At 35.3% G+C, this 27,212-nt stretch overlaps 1 protein-coding gene across 2 annotated transcripts in view; it reads left to right on the top strand.

Moving 5' to 3' along the window:
• Nucleotides 1-27,212, top strand: part of RALGPS2 (Ral GEF with PH domain and SH3 binding motif 2) — a 155,432-nt gene that overhangs the window by 47,639 nt on the left and 80,581 nt on the right. For both annotated transcript variants that reach the window (XM_007448529.1, XM_007448528.1), the window contains 2 exons: nt 13,284-13,367; nt 24,959-25,048. In XM_007448529.1, coding sequence (XP_007448591.1) covers nt 13,284-13,367; nt 24,959-25,048 — 174 coding nt within the window. The remainder of the gene's footprint in view (nt 1-13,283; nt 13,368-24,958; nt 25,049-27,212) is intronic.

The raw sequence follows: 27,212 nt of genomic DNA, 5'->3' as shown, positions 1-27,212 counted from the left end.
CCAAGGTAATCTTTCAACATGTAAATCTGCTCATTGGATTCCTCTGCTTATAATGCTTCAGTGGCTTCCTGTCACTCTGAGGGTAAAGACAAACTATCCTAATATCATCTACAAATCTCTTCAAAGTTTTGCCTCTTCTTACCCACTCCAACCTTATCTTATACCTTTTCTACCTTTTTCTGGTCTAGCTACAGTGGCCTTTTAGCCCCTCTCACCACTGAGCCTGTGTACATCCTAGTTAACTGCTACTCATCCTTCAGTTCTCAGATCAAGTTTGACTTTCTCAGGTGAGCTTTTCTTCTCTTCCTAGAGGATCTCCCAGCACTTCCTAGTTCTTCACTGGACTTGTCAGTTGTAGTTTTACATGTATGTATTGTGGTTCAACAAGTATTTACTGAGTGTCTATTCTGTGCCAGGCACTGGCTTATAGCACTGAAGAGACTAAAATTCCTGCCCTCATGCATCTTACATTTGAGTGAGGTGAACTAGCACTGTGTCATGAAAAACATGGAACAGCCAGAAGAGGATAGGGCGGCGTAAGGGCAGTGGGAGCTGTGATTTTAGATAGGATGGTCAGAAAGGCTTCACTGAAAAGGTGCCGTCTGAGAAAGACCTGAACGAGGTGAGAGAGCAAGCCGTACTGGTGTTTAGGGGAAGAGTGTTCCAGGCAGAGAAAACAGTACGGATACTTACTACCATAAGTTTCGTTCTTAGTTCTTTCGGGAACAAAATATAGTGTGTTTGTTGTAGTATATACAAGTCTGCAATGGCCCTGGATACTTTTCATTATACTTTTATTTTATAACTTTATAATATGACTGTGTGTTGTATTTTAGAGACAAGAAAGAAATCAAGGGAGACATTTTTTTTTTTAAAGGAGACTAACATTTATTATGCATCTACCCATTGTAAGCCATTTATTATGCTCACATAAGGGAAAAGATTACTGATGTGAGGTGTGAAGCCCAGGGCAAAAGCCAGTGAGCTGCAGTGAGTGAGCGCGAGGGTCTAGTAGAAAGTGAGAAACTAGAGAGGGCTGGATGGCATGGTGCCTTGAAAACCATTCCTCTGAAAAAGATCGGAAGGTAGGGGAGGGTTTTGAGCAAACAAGTGACATTTTCTGACTTGGGTTTTAAGTAGCTCTTCCTGACTACTGACCAGGGTATGTGGGGAAGAAAGCCTGGGGGTGGGGAGGGGCTGGTACCAAGGACTGAATTGAGGAGACCAGGTGAGAGATGAAGGTGGCTTGCATCAGGGTGTGAGGGAAGAGGTGGTGAGAAGTTGTCAGGCACTGTATGTGCAAGAGGAGTCAAGGATGATGACAAGGTTTTTGGCCTGACACCAGACACATGTAGTTGATAGTCTCTGAGATGGAAAATTATTAGTATTGTGTTCATAGCTCCTGGGGCTGCCATTTATATAGAATAGACTGTGCAGTGTAGCCTGTGGAGAAGGGCCAGAGGAGCAGGTTTTGAAGGAAGAGCCTGAGTTCAGCTTTGGACATGTTTAGTTTTACCTGCCTGTTGGACAGCCACAGAGAATGTTAAGTTACGTAACATATACTAGCATATATTTTCAGTTCAGACTGGAAGTGTAAGTTTGGGAGTTGTCAGTTTAGGGATATTTAAAGCATAGGTGAGATTACCAAGAGAGTGAATAGAGATGCAGAAAAGAAGGGACCTATTTAGTGTTGAGGAGGAGCTAACAAAAGAAACTGAGAAGCAGCAGCCGGTGATTTAGGAGGAAACCTAGGTTAGTGTGAAATTCGATGAACCAAGTGAAAGACATTTTTAAGAAGGAAGGCGTGATCAGGTACAAAGTGGTGTTACTCATGTGCTTATTTGTTTATTGCTTGCCACTTCTGCTAGGTTTTAAGCTACATGAGGACACTTGGACGGATAATTTTGCTTTTACTATTTTATCTGTCTGGCATGTAGTGGGAACTCAGTATTTAGAATGAGAAAATGAACAGTGTTTAGTAAATGTTTGTTCAATGAGAGAATGTCTTAAAAAATTGAAATAGGAACCCTTGGAAGAAATGCTGTAGCACCAAAATATTCTGATGTATCCATCTCATATAATCATCAAGATTACATTAAATCTGGCAGCATAAACAGGACTTTGTCATTTGGCAGAAAAATGTTTTCTAATTTATCCTGAGATATTTAAGACATACAACAAGGCATATGTAATGAGATGAACCTCTCATCTCAACCTTCAGCCTAAGCAGTACTGTTGAAGCCATTCTGCGTCCTCCCATATTCACCTCTCTTCCCTCCTTCCACCAAAGGAACCACTATCCAATATTGATCTGTATCATTCCTGTGCATTTAGATACAGATTTTCTGTAAGTATGTGTATCCCTTAGCAATATGTGCTTTTGCAGGTTTCAGATTTTTTTATGTAAGTGGTATCCTGTTCTTTTTCTTCTTTAGCTTCTTATGTCTAACATCATTGACTAGCATCCGTGTTTATACTCTAGTGCATTAATTACTGAGTTGTAGCGCATTAACATCCTTAGATTTATTAAATACTGCCAAATTGTTTTCCATATTGTTTGTGCAGATATTGTTTATTATGTGAAACTCTTGCTATTGATAACTTTAACAGAAGATTTTTTAAGCCACGATGGTGGCCAATCTCATGTATTAGTCTCATTTATTAGCATAAAATGGTGTCTACCTTATTATGTAGTTAGAATATTAACTTTACTAAAGAATGGTTTTTGTTAAATCCAAATTTAACCTCAGATATGAAAAGATAGTGTTATCACTGAACCCAGTAAATTTATCTTCATGTTTCTGCCCATTATACCAATGTTCGTTCTACTTTATATATAATTTTATGTAAAACTTAAAAAACTATATATATATATATATATATATATATATAATGAAACTATTAAGAAGATCTTTAGTTAAGTTACACTAAAACTGTTTCAATCAAAACTCATTATTATGTGTGAATATCCACATGTAACTTTATTTCAGGTGATGATTTATTCACATTTTCTGAAATAAAATGTGTTCTAAATTTGAGCTTTGAAGATTATAGATTCTGAATCCAACTATGTGGTTTAGTGATTTTTCTTGCAAATTGGTGATTGAACCACACAGGTCTCACTCAGTTTTCTACAATACAGGCAATTTCTGAGTTATTTGAAACTTACTAAGATATATAACTCCTATTAATTCTGTTCCCTAAGTAGGTCCCTGTCATTCTTACCAGTTTGTGGCATTCTGTATTCCCAAGTCTTTCATATCAAGCAGAATTTATTTAAACTTTTGTCCCTAAACTTATTCTTGACTTGTAGAAAGAAAGGGGCAGCTATAAGAAACACAGTTGTTTTCTCAGAATAAAGCTGCTTATCTGCCTGTCTGTTACACTGTCTACCTCAGAATTGCTCAGGGAAAAAGAAAAATTCCAAGCCTTTTATTTCCCTCTAAAAACTATTGGCCTTATCTTTGAGATGTTAAAAATTATTTTTTATTATATAGGGACTGGCCTTAGTCGTCAGTAAAATACTGGCCAACGAAATCACATCTTGAAGTAAGCAGATCTGAAGCAAACATAATGCTAAGTTTGGTTTTTCTCCAACCTTGTATCACACTTGAAATTACCTCAGAGTGAAGGAAAACAAAAGAACAGATTTCAACACTTTGTTTCTTAGTTTTTTGTTTTATGGTAGAGAATAGAAAAACATGTTCACCAATGAAAAGAATTTAATGGTAAAGGAAAAGTCCAGTAATTTTTAAAAACTACTTAGTAGGAATATAATTACATGTTTGCTCTGGTTTTAGTTTTTAAGGTCCCCTGTCTGAGTGATTTGTACCATTTTTCCACTTTTAATACCAGTCAGAAACCTTCGAGTCATTCTTTTCCCTTCTCCCTGCATCCTCTTTCCTCTGTTCTCCAGTGTCTCCGGTCGATTTTACTTCCTAAAGAACTTCTCTCCCCTTCCCCTTCCCTATGAACTCTGAAGGGTATTTATTAAAAGAGCACAGTGTGTTTTCAGGGCTGCAGCTCATTGGCTCTAGAAGTATGAACATTCCTTAGTGCCTGTACATGGTTGCTGGGCCTGAGACAGGTCTCAGCCCAATCTGTTATCTGTATATACTGGTGGGTCCCCCTTCATCTGAACACTTTGCCCTGATATTCCCATAGCTAGTGCTACAGAAATCCTAAGAACCTTCACTTGCGCATTGGCCCAAGCAGCATGGCCAAATTTGCAAGCTTCTGTGGATAGTGTGATCCCTCTCACACAAAACCAGTCTTTTCATTCTTTTCCCCTCCTCCTAATAAGTAGCCATTTCTTAGTGACAGGGACTGGAAGGAAACACAATAATATGGTTGCTGGCACTGAAGTTATACTGATTACAAAGAAGGAGAAAAGTTAGTAGTTCCATCATCTGCACTCACCCTCTGTTAATATGTCCTTACAACTCTCACTTCCACAGAGTTGCTCACTGTCTTTTTGTTCTTGTTGTTCTTTAATTTAAACCAGTTTTGGGGGTAAATTTCCATGTACTTTGCTGCCTCTTTTTCTTTTTTAATCAGTGTCCAATATTCACAGCTCTCTGAATGGGTGCTCAGAAAATTCTTAATTACTTAATTTCACTTCCTTTAAAATTTATTTTAAAGCCCTTTGAATCCCAAAAGATAATTTTTAGTGGCAAAACATAAAAGCAATGAGCCAGAAGACATGCATTTTTGTTTCAGCTTTGCCATCTATAGATTGTGCCAGTAATACAACCTATTTCATATCTTCAGCCTTTCTTTAAAAAAAAAAAAAAAAAAACTAAATGTGTGAAATAAGGGATTTTGGACTACTTGACCTTTAAAACACCTTCTAGGGACTTCCCGGTGGCACAGTGGTTAAAGAATCCACCTGCCAATGCAGGGGACACAGGTTCAAGCCCTGGCCTGGGAAGATCCCACATGCCACAGAGCAGCTAAGCCCATGCGCTTCAACTACTGAGCCCGTGCGCTTCAACTGCACCCTAGAGCCTGCATGCTGCAACTACTGAGGCCGCGAGCCACAGCTACTGAAGCCGCGAGCCACAGCTACTGAAGCCCACGCGCCGGGAGCTGGTTCTCCACAACAAGAGAAGCCACCACAATGAGAAGCCTGCTCACTGCAACAAGGAGTAGCCCCCGCTCACCGCAACTAGAGAAAGCCCGCACGCAGCAACAAAGACCCAACACAGCCGAAAATAAATAAATAAATAAATTTTATTGAAATAAATAAATAAAATAAAATACCTTCTAGGTCTTTTGAGAAATTCCTGGAAGTAGAATAATTTTGGGGGGTGACTTCAGAGTAAGAGCTTCAGTTAAGTGTAGCTGTCAATCAGTAATAAATAGGACTTTGACCAAAACTGCAGAAGTCTTAAGGAGGTGATAATTGTTGGGGGTGGTCCTAAGTCAAGTTCTTAGAGATTGGGGGTCTCACTAGAACGTAAATTCCACAAGGGCAGAAACTTGTCTGTTCTTTTCACTGATGTATCTATAGTGCTTGAATAATACTTGTTCAGTATTTGAGTTTGATGAGTGACCGTTCCAAGGCTTTATCCTATACAGCCTACAGGCATATCGCCTTCCATTGTTTATCATGTTTGGAGTTATTTTTGCAAAAGTCTGTTACCCAGTCCAAGAATGTAGCTTTTATAAAGTAACACTCATTCTATGGAAGCAGAATTTTTTTCCCCTCTGCCCACAATTCAGAACCATTTTCTTCCCTAGTATGAATTCTTCAGTGTTCAGTAAGGGCAAAAGTTTACCATAAGGGAAACACTCATTAATTTCAAGTGTGAATTTTCTGGTATTTAGTTGAAGCTCAGCTCTTGTTAAAGTTTTCCCACATTTCTTATATGCATAGATTGCCCCAGTATGATTTCTCTTCTGATTGTGAAGGTTTTTTTTCTTTTAGAAAGCTGTTACACATTTACAGGGCTTCCCTCCATTGTGAGTTCTTTCATGTTGAGGAAGCAATGACTGTATTCTGAAGATTTTTCCATGTTTATTACATTCATAGGATTTTGGGGTTTTTTTTCTATTATGAATTCTCTGATGCTCTATAAAGCTTGTATTTCTCCTGGAGGCATTGCCACGTTCATTATGCCAATGGGGTTTCTCTTCAGAATGAGTATTATGTTATTCAACACAGGATGAGTTATGACACAAAGCTCTCTTGCAATCAGGCTTTCTCTCCAATAGCAATTCTCTGGTGATTTTAATCAGTCTTAAGTAAGGGGGGTAAACTGGGCTTGAAATCTGTACTGTAGTCATTACGTTGAATAATGTTTACCTCTCTCATGAGGTTCCCAAGTGTTTATAAAGTGACAGGCTCTGACTGAAAGTCCTGTGATGTGTATTACATTCAAAGAAGAAAGTTCCACACTTTATTATTTGTTCTGGTAGGTCAATATAATAAGTCATTTAGATTATATCAATAAACACATTAAATACAAAGGATAGATAAGGCCTTCCTGTATAACTGGGATACACTAGAGATTGAGGAAGAATTCTGGTTAAATGAGGGAAAGTACATAATAGGTCATTCTGAATCTTATTAAAACATTTCTGAAAAACTTATGATTGAGATATTTCTGACAATATGTATAAAGAGCTTTCTCTATGCAAAAATTTCTTCTGTATGCCTATAATCTTGGCAACATCCAAAATTCCAACATCAGGAATATCATAATTCTATCCTTGTTTTAATGAAAATTATCATTTTCATTAGAATTAAAATGTAAAAATCCATGAATATAGTGGGAGGTTTGAAGAAAGCAAAGAAGACATGTGACTCTTCTTTTGGACTAGAAAAAGCTAGCTGTTTTGTGAGAAGTAAGGTGCAGCTGTTTTGTCAGTTCATATTATTGCTGTTCCTTACTGCGAACTTCCTTTATATACAGTAAGGGCAGGCTTAGATTAGAACTAGAGAAGATAAAATGCTGACTAGGAGAGTAGGTATATCACAGTATCAGTGGCAGAAGATAGCTTCTGCCTTTCTCTCTGATCTCCCTATAGAGGTGGCTTTAAGGTATTGGAAGGAGGGAGGTTGGGGGAGGAAAGAATGTGAGTACATTACATTACAGAAAGGTGAGGTGGTATTTTTGATTTAACATATTCCATTAGAATTATATAGTTTCAGGGCTTATTCTACCCATTAAGAATATAGGAATCGCGGTGAGCCCCTCATCTCAGGGTGAGCGCTCATCTGTGGCTGAGACTTCTTTCCAAAGAGCCATACAGGCTGAATGCTAATGGCTGTATTATGCCCCTGTAAAGCTTCCAGCTTTTGAGCCTAGGAATGCCTCAGCAGCAGTCATCTTCTCACTCTGAGGGCCCCCACACCCCACAGTCTTTTACAAATTCCATTGCTTTTTCTTTCCTTGCCTCAGTCTCTGTCTACATGCTGGTCTATATTGGCCTTTTCTCTTCTTCTATCTATAGGTATCCCTACAACATCACCCTTAGAGCAGTGCTTTTAAAAGTGTTGGAACCTACAAGATGAAATTTAGATCAAGAATTTGACTTTACAGAACAAACCTACAAGACGTAAGAGAAGCTGTGGCTCCTGTGAAATTCAGTAGTTCTTTCATAGGGTAGGTGGTCATCAGTTGTGGTGTTTGCCTTCCCACGTGCTTCCAAAATAATCTGTTTAATGGCTCAAAATGAATCCATGAATATACTTTCAAATACACTTCTAATGACTATTAAGAAATCGCCTTTGTATATGTGAGTTACTGTTAGAAGATTTCTCTTCACTGCTTGATTTAAAAATTGAGGGTTGAATCCACAAATTTTAAGAGGCATCAAGGTGGTTCTGTTTCATTTCGTCTTTGCTGAAACAGAGGCTTATTTACGCAGTGTACTCAACTTGAATCAGTCTTATTCATAAGTTAGACCCCCCAAAAAACGTCTTTTGAGTCACTAAGTTTACTTTAACTTTTTGGTGTTCGTGGGAAATGGATTAGTATAGAATAACTTGACCTGGCTGATAAGCTGTCAATACAAGATGATCTGGTAGGAGAATTTATTTCTTAAATTGTATAGTGTCACTTGGAGAAAGAGTCTAGGCTCTGAGACAAAAAGAGAGACAAAGGGAAAAGCATCTTTTTTCTCACAGAGATATTTAGTGGCTATTGGGAGGTTGAGGTGGGGCAGGGCAAAATTCTTTTAAGGCCAGTTAGCCATAAATGCATGTCAAGGTTTAAGAAGAAAGTACTGGATGAGTTCCTGGAGTCCCAGTGCGATGCCTACTTCATAATCCATTAAATTGGTTTTTGTTTTCGTTGTTTTTTAAACTTTTTATTTTGAGGTAATTACAGTTTCACAGGAAGTTGCAAAAAATAGTACAGGGATAATTTTAGATTCACAATATCAAACCCAGGAAATGGATGTTTGTACAAGACATGTCTGTATAGTTCTGTGACGTTTTACCTTTTTTTTTTTTTTTTTTAATTTATTTTTGGCTGCGTCGGGTCTTCGTTGCTGCGTGTGGGCTTTCTCTAGTAGTGGCGAGTGAGGGCTACTCTTCATTGCGGTGCACGGGCTTCTCATTGTAGTGGCTTCTCTTGTTGTGGAGCACGGGCTCTAGGCGTGTGGGATTCAGTAGTTGTGGCATGTGTGCTCAGTAGTGGTGCACAGGCTCTAGAGCGTAGACTCAGTAGTTGTGGCGCATGGGCTTAGTTGCTCTGCGGCATGTGGGATCTTCCCAGACCAGGGCTTGAACCCATATTCCCTGCGTTGGCAGGCGGATTCTTAACCACTGCGCCACCAGGGAAGGCCACGTTTTATCACTTGTGTAGATTTGTCTTATTGCTACCCCCATCCAGATACAGAACTATTCCATCACCACAAAAGATTTCTCATTTGTGCTACCCCTTTATAGTCACACCCATCCTACTCCCACCCTCATTCCCCACCATCCTTAACTCCTGGCAGCCACTATGCTGTTCTCTATCTTTATAGCCCTAGTTTGTTGTTGTCTTAAGCTAGGAATGTAACATTGTTTCAAAGGGGAAATGTTTTCTGAAGCAGAAACTACTATCTTAAGTTTTTAAGAACCTGCTTGTTCTTATTTTTTAATTATAAGTTTCTTTAGGATGGAGGGCTCCAATGGAGTTTTAGCCTATTTGCTCCCAAGTAATGTGACTGGAGGTTCATTTAACTCCTGCCTTCTTTCAGTCTGCTTCAAACAGAGTTTTATTAAAGGGGAAAAGCATTTTTTCATTAAGGTAATGGTGTTGAAATGTCCCAAAAATTGAATGGGTTTTTCAAAACCTCTTAGCATTTCTTAGTTGAGGAGTCAGAAAAGCATTTTAAAAAACTTTAATGTAAAAAATAAGGCCACAATTCACTAATACCTTTGTCTGTGTTCCTTATCATAATAAATTATAATGATAAAGATAGGATCAAATGAGTTGGTATGTCTAAAGCACTTAGAATAGTGCCTGGCACATAGTGATCTCTATGTTAGTTTTAACTATTTATTGCTGCTGTTAAGACGTATGTTCTCAGGAAGAAAGGACTTTTTAAGCACAAAATCAGAAGATGAGATCACACAGAAAAGGACAAGTGTATTGGCTACTTTAAACAAAGAAAAGCCAGCCCCCATATGCACATAAAGAAGATTGGGAAGATGTTTACATAGGTTTATTCGGGTGGTGGGTTTATAGGTGATTTACGGCCCCCTAACCCCCATTTTCTATTTAACAAATACATTTAACGACCATAATTCCTCTTACAGTTGGGGAAATTAAAGTATTATATATAGAAAAGGAATTAAATATACCTAGTTTTGATACGACTCTTGTGAACTGACACTCAGTAGTGCTAATATAAATGATTCAGTATTTCAGACGGGCAGTTTGACAAGTATCAAGGCCTTGAAAAGGTTCCTACTCTTTGACCTAGTGATTTCACTTCTAGGACTATATATTTAGGAAATGATCAGAAATGTCAGAAAAGGTGCAAGAATGTTCATTATAGTGTAACCTTACTTATAATAGGAAAATGGCTTATCAAATGGCTTGATAAGTTTAATAGCAATTTGTTAGAAACACTTTGATTATAGAATTAATATAAATATGGAAATTATATTAACTGGTTAAAAAACAAATTCAGAGTTGATGGATTTAATTCTAGGAATTTTGTCCTAAACTGTGACATCTTTATATGGTTGTATAAATAGGCTGTGATTTTTAGAAAGAACAAACATGTCTTCCAGAAGTTTGATGTTTTTAATATAGTTATTATATGTCATTTTATGTTAATATCTACCACTAAATATTATCTGTCTCTACAGGGAGATAATGTGCAATGAGCATGTATCTAGGCTGAGTATCAAGTACCAAAAATTTCTTTTACTGTAGAATTGCTTCTGTCATTTTTTTTTTTCCATCAGTAATTTCGAATTTGAAAGTTGCAATTTAATTTTAGGTTTAAAAAAAGTAATTCATATCTTCAGAGCATTTACTGTTTATCTATTGTGTTTAAGTGATAATTTTCATCACTTTCCTCAGTGATTCCCTGTCTCAATTGCTCAAGCCAGAAACTTGGGAATTTTAGTACTTCTGGATACCTCATTCTTAGCTTACACTGTGTGGATCCAGTTTTTGACCAAGTCCTGCCTACCTCCAAAATATCTTGAATATTTTACCAGTTTTTTTCAATATCCACTGACACTACCCTACTCAAGGAACATTATCTTTTTCTTGAAGTATTATAATATCATCACAACCATTTCCTCAGTCTTCCCTTGACTCAATTCATTCGTTTTTGTTTCTATGTTATTTTTAAATTTTATTGAAGATATGCATATATCATGTTTAAGAAGCCAGATATTTCCATAGGAGAACAAAATATAGCAATATCCTGTTGCTCCCACCCTTCCAGCCTCCACCCTTGAGCCCCACACCCATTCCAAGTCTCTTTGTGTTTCTTATTTGGAGGAATTTATATGTTTTTAAGATAATATGTGTAAATGCCTATTGCTTATGATTTTTCAATTTTGGATATGATTTATTGATTCTCTGCTATAGAAGATGATTTCAGTCTCTTATTTTCTCTTCCTCTCACATTTACACAATTTACTTCCTCCTCTTTCTGTGTAGTTATGTCACAATTTTGACATGAATAAGTAATACTGGCTCAACCATTCTTTACAAGTGTAGAGAAAGCTAAAGAACAGCTGAGCCATGATTACTTACTTACATTTTGTTTTCCTTGAGCTAAATAACTTACTTTAGCTTTCTCTACATTTGTCTACATTTGAATGTAGTGAGTGTGTTTTCTCAATGTGTTCAAACACTCCAGATATTGTTTCATCTTTCAGAGATGTCTCTTCGAATTTCCATCCTTGCTATTTACCATCTGGACTGTTGTTCTTAAGGTCTGCTCATTGCTTTGTCCCAGGATCTCCCTTTACTGTTTATCTGGGAAGTTCCAATATTTTCTTTCTATGTTGGTTCCTCGGTTTCCTGGATCTTGTCTTCCTTTTTCTTACTTTGCTAGTTTGTTTTGATGGAACACATATTCTACTAGCTCTCTGATAATAGGTGCATAGAAGGCAAATTCTCTGAGACTTTCATGTCTGAAAATGTCTGTGGTATACTTTCATACTTAATTGATATTTTTGTTGGATAAAGAATTCTAGGATTTTGAAGGCTTTGTTTCAGTTGTCTTTTAACTTCTAGGGTTGCTATTGGGATTTATGATACCTTCTGATCCCTATTTTTCTGTAGGTGATCTGTTTTTGTTTTGTTCTATTTTTGAACTGATAGATTTTATGATTTCTTTGTCTCCAGTGTGCTACAGGTTTTTGATGCTAGGCCTTGGTTTGAGTCTTCTTTTTCTTTTCTTTTTTTTTTTAAATCTTTTGTAATGGGCATTAGACAGGTCTTTTGTCCTTCAAGTTCTGGAGGTATTTTCTTGAATTAGCTTTTTTTTTTTTTTGATAAGTTATTTTGCTCTATTTTCTCTGTATTCTCTTAAAATTCTTTTTATTATTCAGAAGTTGACTCTAATGGACTCTTCTAATTAACATAATATTTTTGCTCCTACTTTTAGCTTATTGTTTAAAAGATATTATCACCTTTATCTCACAACTCTTCTGTTGATTTTTTAAATTTCTTGTATTATATTTTCATGTCCAAAAGTTTTATTTTGTTTTCTAAATATTTCTTATTTGTATCCTTCTGTTTTTGCCATTTAATGGGAGAAATATCTGTCTGAAAGTAATAATTATATGGTTTTGTCCTTTTCTCAGTTTTCTTTTGTTCTCTGCCCTAACTCGATTTCTTCAGAGGTTTTTCTTTTTTCCTATGGATTCTGTCTCTTTCTGGTGGTGGTGGTTGTATTACAGCAGGGTTCTTAACCTGTTTTGAACCTTGAACCCTTTTGGCAAACTGAAGCTTCTGGAACTGAACCCTTCTTTAATATCAAAGGAAATCAGTCCTAATAAGATACACTTAATAAAATATTTTTTAAAACTGTTCTATGGCAATATATGTTCCTCTTTATTAACATTAAGTAAGATTTATAGGTGATGAGATTACAACTTCAAAGTAGTGATGAGGGTAAATGATATTTTTGAGATATCTGTACCAGTTGTAATGTGCTATGAAAATATCTGATTTTTATTAGTGACAAAGTCACATGTATTCACAATTCTATAATTTGTAGCCTGCATGTATAATTAAAAGGAACGTCATTTCAGTTAGAGGTTAGTGTAAAACAAAAATTTATTTATTTATTTTTTACATCCAAGTTCTTGTGCCCTTTGAATTCTATTGATAGACCCTGTGGGGGATCAAACACCCCTTTATTAGAGGTTTCTTCAAATACCTGGGGTCGTTGGCTGTCAGCTCAAAGATTGAGGTACTAAAAAGCTGATTGGAAGCTCTGAATGAATGACTGGGGCTTGACAACTAGTGGGCTTCACTCTATGTTGTGGGATGCTCAGCTTTCATTGTTTGTAGATAGATTTTTCCTCTTGGGATTCAAACCTCTTGAAAGAAGAACCCATCATTCTGCATATGGAGTATAAGTCTAATTATCTGTGTTCACATAGACAAGTAATTTTGCCCTCTTATATTCTAATAAAATTTCCTTTTGTGTTTTAACTGAATGGTTATGCTATTAAATGTGTTCATATTAAATAAAACAGTTCTGGGAAAGTACACAACTGTCTTTAATGCTTTGAAACCATTAATGCAACAGGAAAACTGGGCTATTTCATGAATTTATATTTAATTTTCAACTTAATTTTTCAGGAGCTTTCAAGTTGTGGATGGAATAAAAAGGAAAAATACAGTTCTGCACCAAATGCAGTTGCCTTTACAAGAAGATTTAATCATGTGAGTTGCTTATAAAATTTTGATATTTAGTTTCTGAAATTCAATTTCTCAGTTTATAATTTTTCATTAAGAAATAGCTTTAAGTTTTTACATCAATTCTAGAGTATTTTCAGCCAATATCTCTTCAAATATTGTCTCTGCATGATCTCTGTTTTTTTCCTTCTGTAATTCCTATTGGAAATTTACTGGAACTTGACATTCTTTCCTACTTGTACCTTAACCTTTCATATTTCATCTATCCCTTTGTGCTCTGTTCTGCATGATTTCCTCAGATCTATATTTCAGATCACTAATTCTTTTCAGATGTGTCAAATCTGTTTCAAATCTGTGTGCTTTTACACTAGTGTCATTTTTTTCTTATTTTTAAAATTTCTTAAATCATTTTCAACTTTTTATTTTATAATTTCTGTTATTATCCAAAGTCCTGGGAGTACTAATTCTCTGTGTCTGCTGATCCTTACTCAAAATGGTTTGTTTTCTTATGATTTTGTAATTTTGAATTGAGAGCTCATGTTCATTTAAGCTTTAGCTGTGGGAATTTTGCTGCTGCCTAGATTGAGGGTGTATACTGTCTAAGAGGCATTTTGTTTGCTTTTGCCAATACCAAGGGCTATTACAGAACTAGGACTATTTTTTTATGTTATATGTTTTGGTTGGGGAACATCTGAACTTCTCTGTACTGAAAGTTTAAGCTCCAAATCCAATTAAGGGCAAGTTACAAATTCTTGTGAAAGGCTTAATTTTCTCCTTCTTCTGTGTCATCTCCCTCTGTCAGTAGATGAATTGTTTAGTCTACTTTTTCACCAAAATTGTAGCCCTTTGAAGATCCCTTAGATAGGAACAGACAGGGGACGGTAGAGGTGTGAGGCCTTATATTATACTTTGAAGGAGTATTAAATCCCTAGTCCCTATGCTCTTGAGAGGAAATATTCCAAGGGCAGCTGTAGTACCCTTTCCTTTTTTGCCTTTATTTCCTTTGTTTTTGACCTCTAGTGAAATCTTTTCTTTTCCTTTCAAGTTAGTTATACACTTTTAAAAAAATGGTTGGGGTTTAAAAATGGGGTTTATAGCAAATAATTTCTCAAGTTATTTGGTTCACTGTATACCCAAAATGGAGTTAAAGTTTTTTTTTTTTAATTAGATTAAACCATTATTAAGGGGCCTAGACAAACATGTCTTATACTGAATTCCTTATTTAAGCTATTTAGCAGTTTTAAAATTTTTCTGAGGTGGTCAGAATTTATCATCACAGTAAAACTTTTTTCTTCGCCATACAAAAACATTGTAACAATACCCATAAATTTGACTTTAGACTTTTAAGCACTCATATTCTTCTTTTTTTTTCATATTATTCTTAAGTAAGCCAAAAGGTTGTTAGAGTCAAATATGTCACAGTGTACCAAAAGCTCTTATGCTTAATCAAGATTACAGTTGATCTATAAGCTCCATTACTTAGTTATTCCATTACTGTTATTTTCTCCTAGGAGGGTGTTAGGAAATCTGAAGGTAGCAAATTACAAAGGAAGTTACAGAGAGTCTTTTATTTTTAAAATGAGTTTCTTGTAGGACTTCCCTGGTGGCGCAGTGGTTGAGAGTCCACCTGCCAATGCAGGGGAGACGGGTTCGTGTCCCAGTCTGGGAAGATCCCACATGCCACGGAGCAGCTAGGCCCGTGAGCCATGGCCTCTGAGCCTGTGCATCTGGAGCCTGTGCTCCGCAACGGGAGAGGCCACAACAGTGAGAGGCCCGTGTACCACCAAAAAAAAAGAGTTTCTTGTAGATAGCATATAGTTGGGTCTTCCATTTTTTTGGTCTGGTCTGACAATCTCTGCTTTTCAATTTAGACCTAGAAAAAAATGCAAAGAGAGTTTCTGTATATCCCTAACCTTCCCTAATCTTAACATCTTAGGTAAGTATAATATAGCTGTCAGAGCCTGGAAATTAACATGGGTACAATACCATTAACTAAACTAAGGGCCCTGTTCAAATTTCTTCAGTATTCCCACCAATATCCTTTTTGTTGTTGTTCCAAGATACCATTTTGGATCCCACATTGCATTTAGTTGTCACTAATTCCAACAAAAGAGTTATTTTGGAGTCTGTTTCTTTTTAATGCTTTTTCTCTTAACAGTCAACTTTAAATCTGTTTCTTTGTGTGTCTGGTAATTTTTTCAATTGTATTGTCATCATTATGGATAATATGTTATAGAGATTCTGGATTTTGTTGTCTTCTTTAGAAAAGTATTGATTTTTATTTTATCAGGCAGTTAACTTGGCTGGACTCTAAGTCTAAATTCTGTCTCTCCTTGGAGAACATATTTCTCCTTGGAGAAGTCTTTCCAGATTTTATCTTCATTTGGGCTTCTTCGAGTTTCCCCTGCACGTGCACAATTGCATGGTCAGCCAGAGATTTGGATGGAGTTTTTTTTTTTTTTTTTTTTTTCTTGCGGTACGCGGGCCTCTCACTGTTGTGGCCTCTCCCATTGTGGAGCACAGGCTCTGGACGCACAGGCTCAGCGGCCATGGCTTATGAGCCTAGCCGTTCTGCGGCATGTGGGATCTTCCCGGACCGGGGCACAAACCCGTGTCCCCTGCATCGGCAGGCGGACTCTCAGCCACTGCACCACCAGGGAAGCCCCTGGATGGAGTTTTTATATAGATTTGGGGGATTTTTCTCACCTTTCCAGAATTTCCCCCTTCACTTTCTAGCCAATTGTCCTCTGACTTTCGAAGCCATTAAGACTGTGGCCTTCTGCTTGAGTTTCTGGTGCTCCACATTGTAACTGGTGAATGTCCTCAGACAATAAACTTTATAAGTGCAATTCTCACCCAGTGCATCTTACTTTTTCCAAAGATCTGTTCTCCAGTTTCTGCCTTCTTTTCGTTCCTCTCTTGTGCTTTTAATAGTTGTTTTTATAATTTGTAATTATAATCAGATGAGCATGTCCAAAGATACCTGCTTCTCCACATTACCAGAAATGGAACTCTCCCCCATCCTTTTAAAACTATGATTTTTTATTAATTATCGAAACAGTAACGTACATTGCAGGGAGAGTGTAACAAGGTAGAAATTTATTAAAAGGTGGGGGGAAAAATCACCCTGAGGTGACTGTTGTTAACATTTTTAGTATATATTCTTCCATTCTTTATTTTTTTACTAATCTAATAGAAATAATGCTGTACATGTAATTTACAGTCCTGTTGTCTTAACATACCATGAAATGTTACTATATCATAAAATCATTTTGAAAACATTTTAAGTGTCTGTATAATCTCCTGTGACTTGACTCTATCACAATTTTAATAATCACTCTATTTTGGCTATTTCTCTGATAACTTGTATTCATGCCTTCTGGCCAGTGGCTTCCTGATTTTTTTGGGGGGGGGGTGGTGGAAGGATTGTCTAAGTTTCTTTTAAATGGTTCCTTTTGATAATTTGAAATTTGACTAATAATTGGAAATTAATGTTTTTAGGAATGATAATGATTTTAGGTTACGTTTATAAAAAGACTCCTTTTAGAAAATATTTATAGGTACAATTATATATTGTCCATGATTTGCTTCACAGTATTAATGGGGCACTTGAGGGTAGAGTGAGGGTGGAGGTGAGAAAGCTTGGCCATAACTTGGTTGTTGAAGCCAGTTGATGTGTACTGGGGACTTCATTACTATCATCTGTTTAGTTCAGTATACATTTAAAGATTTCCATGATAAGAAATTAAGAAAATACCTTTAAAGCTTAACATATGTTTGGCTGCAAATAAAAGGTTTTCATAATGCTTTTATATGATTATAAAACCCTGAATAAAGCAACTAGAGTTAAAAATAGCCTATGAATAAAATTTTTCCAGGATTTACTTCTTAATGAAATATTTGATACATTTTTAAGAATGTGTTAAATGTTTGTTTGAATCTTATGAAATTGCCAATGTTTGACCATTTATAGGCTACAAAACTGGCAAGTTCATATGGTTAATCTAATATATATTAGGAAATATTCTGATAAACAACTGTGAATTCACCACCTAAACTAAGAAATAGAATATTACCAAACTGTTGAAGTATTTTACATATTTTTTGTTCTATCCTCACTTAAGGGGTAACCATTATCTAAAAATTTTTATTTTCTTCTTTCTTTTGTATTTTTTAAAACTTGATTTAAAAAAATTTTAACTCGTCTCATAATTCCCATATATATAGATTTACCAGAAATATTTGTACCCCTAAACAGCATGTGGTATATCTTGCTTGTTTTTCATCTTTGAAAAATATATCATCAGACTATATGTAGTCTTCTCTGGTTGCCTTTTTTCACTTGTGTGTTTCTCTGCCATATCCACAGTCATGTATGTAGCTCTCGTTCATTGTATATTCAGTGCTCTCTTCTAGCGTTTCATTGCATGAATGTATCAGAAAGAATTTATTATTCTTTTGAGGATGGACATGAGATGTGTCTCCTAATTTTTTGCTGTTACGAAGAATGTTGCTCTGAGTATTCTGAGTCTCTTTGGTACCCATGTGCAGTAGTTTCTTAGGCAGCGGCTTTCAAACTTTTTGACTGTGACCCAATACATTGCAACCCAATACAGAAATTAAAGTTTTCTGAAATAATATTTACTTGTATTAGAGGATATGTACTTTGATCTTTTTCTGCAAAAAAAAAAAAGCAGTTGAAAAACATTGCTGCTTAGACTTACTAAACTGATATCGTAAAGTGGTGAAAAACACTGTGATTTGTTTGAAAAAAATATGTGCCTAGATGTAAAATTTGTGTCATAAAAAGTATATCCATGTTTAACTACACAAGACAGTGTCTAATTTTTTTTTCGAAGTGATGGTACCAAATTTGCATTGAGCTTTCATTACTGCATATCCTTGTCAACATTTGGTATCATCAAACTTTGCAATCTGGTATAAAATGACTTCAGCTTTCATTCTCATTCAATTAAATATTTATTAAGCTCCTACTGTGTCCTGGGCATTGGTCTTGATGTTTGGGATATATTAGTGAATAAGAAAAACAGAGACCACTCTCTTCGTGTACCTTTTCATTCTAGTTCTTCCTAATTTTAGGAATTTTAATTTCACATATTTCTTTTTTCATTTTCAGAAGTTCTATCATTTTCAAATCTCTCTGGTCATTTGTATTATTCTCTTATTTCCTACTTTAAACCACTTATTGTAAAATAAAACATGGATACAAAAAAACACACAAAACAAATATATGGTTTAATGAAGTTTTACTAACTACTCTAGAAACTCCTCCAAGTGCCTCATCTCAGTCCACACCCTTTCTTCTTCCAGCAGTACCAACTGACTTGACTTTTATAGTACCCACTGTCTGGTGTTTTGTAGTTTTATCACATAAATGTGATCGCTAGTTTAGCCTTGCCAGTTTTTTTAATGTGTTAAATGTTTACCACTATTTTTTTTTGAATTTTTGAATTTTATTTTATTTATATTTTTATATAGCAGGTTCTTATTAGTCATCAATTTTATACACATCAGTGTATAAATATCAATCCCAATTGCCCAATTCAGCACACCACCATCCCCACCCCTCCATGGCTTTCCTCCCTTGGTGTCCATACATTTGTTCTCTACATCTGTGTCTCAACTTCTGCCCTGCAAACCGGTTCATCTGTATCATTTTTCTATGTTCCACATACATGCGTTAATATACGATATTTGTTTTTCTCTTTCTGACTTACTTCACTCTGTGTGACAGTCTCTAGGTCCATCCACATCTCAACAAATGACTCAATTTCGTTCCTTTTTATGGCTGAGTAATAATCCATTGTATATATGTACCACAACTTCTTTATCCATTCATCTGGCGATGGGCGTTTAGGTTGCTTCCCTGACGTGGCTATTGTAAAGAGTACTGCAGTGAACGTTGGGGTGCATGTGTCTTTTTGAATTATGGTTCTCTCTGGATATATGCTCAGTAGTAAAATTGCTGGATCATATGATAATTCTATTTTTAGTTTTTTAAGGAAACTTCATACTGTTCTCCATAGTGGCTGTATCAACTTACATTCCCACCAACAGTGCAAGAGGGTTCCCTTTTCTCCACACCCTCTCCAGCATTTGTTGTTTGTAAATTTTCTGATGATGCCCATTCTAACTGGTGTGAGGTGATACCTCATTGTAGTTTTGATTTTCATTTCTCTAATAATTAGTGATGTTGAACAGCTATTCATGTGCTTCCTGGCCATCTGTATGTCTTCTTTGGAGAAATGTCTATTTAGGTCTTCTGCCCATTTTTGGATTGGGTTGTTTCTTTGATATTGAGCTGCATGAGCTGTTTATGTATTTTGGAGATTAATCCTTTGTCAGTTGCTTCATTTGCAAATAGTTTCTCCCATTCTGAGGGTTGTCTTTTGGTCTTGTTTATGGTTTCCTTTGCTGTGCAAAAGCTTTGAAGTTTCATTAGGCCCCATTTGTTTATTTTTGTTTTTATTTCCATTTCTCTAGGAGGTGGGTCAAAAAGGATCTTGCTGTGATTTATGTCATAGAGTGTTCTGCCTATGTTTTCCTCTAAGAGTTTGATAGTTTCTGGCCTTACATTTAGGTCTTTAATCCATTTTGAGCTTATTTTTGTGTGTGGTGTTAGAGAGTGATCTAATCTCATACTTTTACATGTACCTGTCCAGTTTTCCCAGCACCATTTATTGAAGAGACTGTCTTTTCTCCATTTTGTATCCTTGCCTCCTTTGTCATGGATTAGTTGACCATAGGTGTGTGGGTTTATCTCTGGGCTTTCTATCTTGTTCCATTGATCTATGTTTCTGTTTTTGTGCCAGTACCATATTGTCTTGATTACTGTATCTTTGTAGTATAGTCGGAAGTCAGGGAGTCTGACTCCTCCAGCTCCATTTTTTTACCTCAAGACTGCATTGGCTATTCGGGGTCTTCTGTGTCTCCATACAAATTTTAAGATTTCTTCTTCTAGTTCTGTAAAAAATCCATTGGTAATTTGATAGGGATTGTATTGAATCTCTAGATTGCTTTGGGTAGTATAGTCATTTTCACAATATTGATTCTTCCAATCCAAGAACATGGTGTATCTCTCCATCTGTTGGTATCATCTTTAATTTCTTTCATCAGTGTCTTATAGTTTTCTGCATACAGGTCTTTTGTCTCCCTAGGTAGGTTTATTCCTAGATGTTTTATTCTTTTTGTTGCAGTGGTAAATGGGAGTGTTTCCTTAATTTCTCTTTCAGATTTTTCATCATTAGTGTATAGGAATGCAAGAGATTTCTGTGCATTAATTTTGTATCGTGCAACTTTATCAAATTCATTGATTAGCTCTAGTAGTATTCTGGTGGCATTTATAGGATTATCTATGTATAGTATCATGTCATCTGCAAACAGTGACAGCCTTTCTTCTTCTTTTCCAATTTGTATTCCTTTTATTTCTTTTCCTTCTCTGATTGCCACAGCTAGGACTTCCAAAACTATGCTGAATAATAGTGGTGAGAGTGGATATCCTTGTCTCGTTCCTGATCTTAGAGGAAATGCTTTCAGTTTTTCACCATTGAGAATGATGTTTGCTGTGGGTTTGTCATACACGGCCTTTATTATGCTGAGGAAGGTTCCCTCTCTGCCCACCTTCTGGAGCATTTTTATCATAAATGGGTGTTGAATTTTGTGCATCTGTTTTCTGCATCTGTTAAGATGATCGTATGGTTTTTATTTCTTCAATTTGTTAATATGGTGTATCACATTGATTGATTTGCATATATTGAAGAATTCTTGCATCCCTGGGATAAATCCCACTTGATCATGGTGTATGATCTTTTTAATGTGTTGTTGGATTCTGTTTGCTAGTATTTTGTTGAGGATTTTTGCCTCTATATTCATCGGTGATATTAGTCTGTAATTTTCTTTTTTTGTAGTATCTTTGTCTGGTTTTGGTATCAGGATGATGGTGGCCTCATAGAATGAGTTTGGGAGTGTTCCTTCCTCTGCAATATTTTGGAAGAGTTTGAGAAGGATGGGTGTTAGCTCTTCTCTAAATGTTTGATAGAATTCACCTGTGAAGCCATCTGGTCCTGGACTTTTGTTTGTTGGAAGATTTTTAATTCCAGTTTCAATTTCAGTGCTTGTGATTGGTCTGTCCATATTTTCTATTTCTTCCTGGTTCAGTGTTGGAAGGTTTTACCTTTCTAAGATTTTGTCCATTTCTTCCAGGTTGTCCATTTTGTTGGCATAGAGTTGCTTGTAGTAGTCTCTTAGGATGCTTTGTATTTCTGCGGTGTCTGTTGTAACTTTTCCTTTTTCATTTCTAATTTTATTGATCTGAGTCCTGTCCCTCTTTTTCTTGATGAGTCTGGCTAATAGTTTATCAGTTTTGTTTATCTTCTCAAAGAACCAGCTTTTAGTTTTATTGATCTTTGCTCTTGTTTTCTTTGTTACTATTTCATTTGTTTCTGCTCTGATCTTTATGATTTCTTTCCTTCTGCTAACTTTGGGTTTTGTTTGTTCTTCTGTCTCTAGTTCCTTTAGGTGTAAGGTTAGATTGTTTATTTGAGATTTTTCTTGTTTCTTGAGGTAGGCTTGTATAGCTATAAACTTCCCTCTTAGAACTGTTTTTGCTGCATCCCATAGGTTTTGGATCATCGTGTTTTCATTGTCATTTGTCTCTAGGTTTTTTTTGATTTCCTCTTTTATTTCTTCAGTGATCTCTTGGTTATTTAGTAACGTATTTTTTAACCTCCATGTATTTCTGTTTTTTATGTTTTTTTCCCTGTAATTCATTTCTAATCTCATAACGTTGTGGCCAGAAAAGATGCTTGATATGATTTCAATTTTCTGAAATTTACTGAGGCTTGATTTGTGACCCAAGATATAATCTATCCTGGAGAATGTTCCATGCGCACTTGAGAAGAAAGTGTAATCTGCTGTTTTTGGATGGAATGTCCTATAAATATCAATTAAATCTATCTGGTGTGTTGTGTCATTTAAAGCTTGTGTTTCCTTATTTATTTTCATTTTGGATGATCTGTCCATTGGTGTAAGTGAAGTGTTAAAGTCCCCCACTATTATTCTGTTACTGTCGATTTCCTCTTTTATAGCTGTTAGCAGTTGCCTTATGTATTGAGGTGCTCCTATGTTGGGTGCATGTATATTTATAATTGTTATATCTTCTTCTTGGATTGATCCCTTGATCATTATGTACTGTCCTTCCTTGTCTCTTGTAACATTCTTTATTTTAAAGTCTAGTTTATGTGGTATGAGTATAGCTACTCCAGCTTTCTTTTGATTTCCATTTGCATGGAATAGCTTTTTCCATCCCTTCACTTTCAGTCTGTATGTGTCCCTAGGTCTGAAGTGGGTCTCTTGTAGACAGCATATATATGGGTCTTGTTTTTGTATCCATTCAGCGAGCCTGTGTCTTTTGGTTGGAGCATTTAATCCATTCACGTTTACGGTAATTATCGACGTGTATGTTCCTATGACCATTTTCTTAATTGTTTTGGGTTTGTTTTTGTAGCTCCTTTTCTTCTCTTGTGTTTCCCACTTAGAGAAGTTCCCTTAGCATTTGTTGTAGAGCTGCTTTGGTGGTGCTGAATTCTCTTAGCTTTTGCTTGTCTGTAAAGCTTTTGATTTCTCCTTCGAATGTGAATGAAATGCTTGCAGGGTAGAGTAATCTAGTCATTTGACTGTCTGAAGCTCGTTCTCCAGGAAATTACTTGCCAAGAGTTCATCGGAACAATAATTCTTGAGTTTTTTACATGTTGACAAGTTTGCCTGTCCTTTGTATGAAATTTTCTTTCTTGATAATATTTGATATAGTACTCCATTTTTTTTTCTGGCAAAGTGTTGCTATTGAAAAGTCTGATGATAATTAAATTTTCTTTTCCCTAAAAATCACTTTCTCTTTTTGTCTCGGCCTAAAGATTTTTTCCCTCTAAGTCCAGTAATTTCATTAATCTATGCCTCAGTGTTGATCATTCTGGGGCAGTGTTCTCAGGTGTGGTTGGCTTTAGCTGGGACTTTCAACTGGGGAGCACCTACACTTAGCCTTTCTGACATGGTGCTCTCAGGGTAGTTGGACTTCTTACATGGTAGTTTAGGAGTCCCAGAGAGAATGTTCCAGCAATCAAGACAGGGGCTGCACGTTCTTTTATGACCATTTCCTGGAAGCCAGCATCAGTTGTGTTAATTTTCTGTTTCTTGAAGCAGTCATGAGCTTGTCTAGGTTCAATGGGAGGTGACATACACCCCAACTTTCAATGTGAGGAGTGACAAAGAATTTGTGGCCATGTTTTTAATTTTATTTTTACTTTTATTTTTTTAATTAGAAAAAATTGTATTGAAGTATAGCTGATTTACAATGTTGTGTTAGTTTCAGGTGTACAGCAAAGTGAATCTGTTACACAAGTACATATATCCACTCTTTTTTAGATTCTTTTTTTTAAATTACCGTAGTATTTGTCTTAAAATTTGACATAAAATTTAATTAAATCAATGATCATGCAGTTTAGATTGAATCATAATTAATATTTGCTAAGGTTGTTAAAATATCTAAAGTATAACTTTAGATATACTGTAGAAGTAAACTTTATTAGAATCAGGGATAATTATTGCCATTAGTAGCTCAAGTATAGTAACAAATATAAAGATGGCTTGGTAAAATATATACATTTTACATTTACACATTTGTTTAGAGATGAAAGTTGCAAGTAAAATCTAAAATATTTTTCACTAAGAAAAGGTGACAAAATATCAGGCAGTGGCTTTATCCTTTGCACTAAGATTTCTAACTGCATCCTATTTTTAGGTTTGTATAATTTTGAACCAACTGATCAGTGCTTTGATTTTGCTTTCATAGTACATGAATATGTTACATACATATTACTTTATATCATATGATAAGCCCACTATTTTCACCAGAGTAGAGCATTTTAGTAATGTTACAGATCTAGTCTGCCTTCTGATGAATGATTTTTAATGTTTTTTAAAAGAAATCTTGAAAATGGTTTCATTGAATTAGAAAACATTACATAATTTAAAAAATACAATCTTAATTTTAGAGTGACTTAGATATATTTTTCTTTTTGATATTTTATATTTTATTTCATTTTATTCACACCAGAAAAACTGTACTTGAGATTCTTTACACTTATGATTCTACTCAATGTAAATAAAATGGCAACATGGGATTACACAGCCACAGTAAAACATACTATAGCATGTTTTACAGTGTCTGATCTTAGAGCTTATCTAATTCTGCCAAAGTGTTTCAAAATACAGCAGAAAACACTTTTATAGTGTTCATGTTGCATCACTCTGGTTTTATTGCATTCTCTTTTCCTCCAAAATTTGTATTAGCTTTTATAAATTAAAAATTGTAGTGATGTTTTTATGTGTGTGTATACACTTATATACATTTCTGTATCTGTCTGTGTATATATGAAGTGTATGCAGCATTTGAAGATTGTTTATGTCCTGGTGGTGAATCAAGGGAAAGAGAAAGTATTGTTTTTAAACAGCTATCTATTTCTCAAATAGCTCTTGTCATTAATTTGATCCTAGTAAGAAAAGAATCTTGCTATTCAACTATTTTTAATTTTTATTTGCAGGTAAGCTTTTGGGTTGTTAGAGAGATTCTTCATGCTCAAACATTAAAAATTAGAGCAGAAGTTTTGAGCCACTATATTAAAACTGCTAAGGTAAGACAAACTTGTGTTTCTATTTTTGAGTTTAATCATTTAGCAATGCTTGTAAGTAAATGTTTGCCTGTGACACTATGTTCACTTTTTATCGACCCTAGAAAATACGGCCTACTGACTAATATAAGTCCGTTTTTTAAATTGAATGCCTGTTTCCTTTGCCTTTTCTTTTATTCCTCCTGTCTTCCTCCCCTTTCTTTTATACTTTTCCTCCCTCTCTCAGAGAAGCTGAATTACATAATATTTGACTGGGCAGAGGTCAGATTATGATGAAGTTTAATATTTATAAAATACTGGTCTATTCTGCAGGTGATTGAAAAAGCCTTATAGGATTAAGTAGGAAAATACGTATCAATTATTTGCCTTTGAAATAGATCACTCTGCCAACCATATGGAGAATGATAAGACTTTATTTTTTTTTAATAGTATAAATGAGGATGTTAACCAAATATCTTAATTGAGCAGCATAGATAATAGATGCAGCAAGAGAAATAAAACATGGATTTCAAGGATAGTCAAAATGTAGAGAGGAGGATGGAATAGGACATTCAAGGTTTTATTAAAATTTGTAACAACTCCAAATTTATGTTAACTAAAAAGAGGTATAATTGTAACCACATCCCTCATTATTCTTACAATAAATGCATAATTTATCTCACCTGTGAGCAAAGATGGAATAAAATGAGGATATCATTTTTACAATTGTAAATTATTGTAAAAATGTAATTATTGTAAGTCATAACTCTTCCATATTTCCCTTGAGCACCTGGGAACAATTGTATTCTAACATTCTATGGCACTAGGTGGCAGAGCTAGCCTTCTGAAAATTTGATATTTTGCAGAAATGTCATAAAATTTTTAAAAACATTCTTTGTGATATGTTAGATAAATATTGGGTTTTAGCTAATAGAAGTCCATGACTTTTCTCCATAGATCCTGAATTTGCATTATTGTTTTCTGGTATTTTTGTTCGTTTTTTTTTATGTACTTGTTGTATGTTCCACTCAAAACCACCAAATTTTGTCCATCAAACCTGCCATTATCCTCATCAAATAATCATTTAATTCCAATTCAGACTCTTAGACTTTGAGTTATTTTTGATGGTGTTTACTTTCATCTCAAGCCCTAAATTCATAATTTTTTGGTCTCATTTCTGTCTCTTAAAACCCCTCTAGTCAGAGTCGCCTTCTGTATTCAGTTTGTTATAAAACTGGCAGGTCTTTCTCTTCTTTTAGTAGGTTGTTTCAGTTAGGGTTCTGTAGAGACAGAAAAAAAAAAAAATACACACACACATATATATATGTATATAATGTATAAAAAGGTTTAAGGAATTATCTCGTGTGATTAGGTGGGGGGAAACTGGCAAATCTGAAATCTGTAGGGCAGACAGCCTAGAAACTCGGGCAGGAGTTTCTAGATTTTTGCTGTTATAAGTACCACTGCTTATAAAGAATTCATGTGTGAGTCTCTTGGTGCTCAACTGCAGGTTAAAGCCCTAGAAATATAGAGAGAAAAGACAAATTTATCTTCAAAGAAATGACAATTACACCAATAACTTCCATTTAATCTGATGAAAAATAACATTTTTTGTGTGTTGGCTGTTTAGGTTTTCTCTCCTGAAATGTCTGTTCAAGATCTTTGAACAATTTTCTATTATAGTATTGGTCTTTGATTTTTATAGCAGTTTTTAAAATATAATTCCAGATGCTAAAGTTCTTTGCTATATTCTTTGCATACATCTTCCTATTTGTGACTTGTCTTATAACTCTTTTCATGTTATCTTTTGATATAGATGCTCTTAATTTTAATAGTCAAATGTATTAATCTGTAACTTTCACTTTCTGATTTAAGAATATCTCGCTTAAATATCTTACTCTCACCTCTGAGAATATCAAAGATTTTCTCTTATATTATTCTTTAAAAGTTCTACAGCTTTGATTTTGATATTTAAGTCACCTGAAATTTTAGATATAATATGTATGAATTATGGATTCCAGTTCATATTTTCCCATATGAATAATCCTGTTGGCACCATTTTTTAAATCTTTTTTTTTTTAATATGTATATTTATTTATTTATGGCCGTGTTGGGTCTTCATTTCCGTGCGAGGGCTTTCTCCATTTGCGGCAAGCAGGGGCCACTCTTAATCGCAGTGCGCAGGCCT

This window comes from Lipotes vexillifer, unplaced genomic scaffold, assembly GCF_000442215.2.
Source record: "Lipotes vexillifer unplaced genomic scaffold, Lipotes_vexillifer_v1.1 scaffold76, whole genome shotgun sequence".
NCBI lineage: Eukaryota > Metazoa > Chordata > Mammalia > Artiodactyla > Lipotidae > Lipotes > Lipotes vexillifer.
The sequence above is the reverse complement of the archived record's forward strand: the minus strand, read 5'-3'. Positions and strand labels throughout refer to the sequence as shown.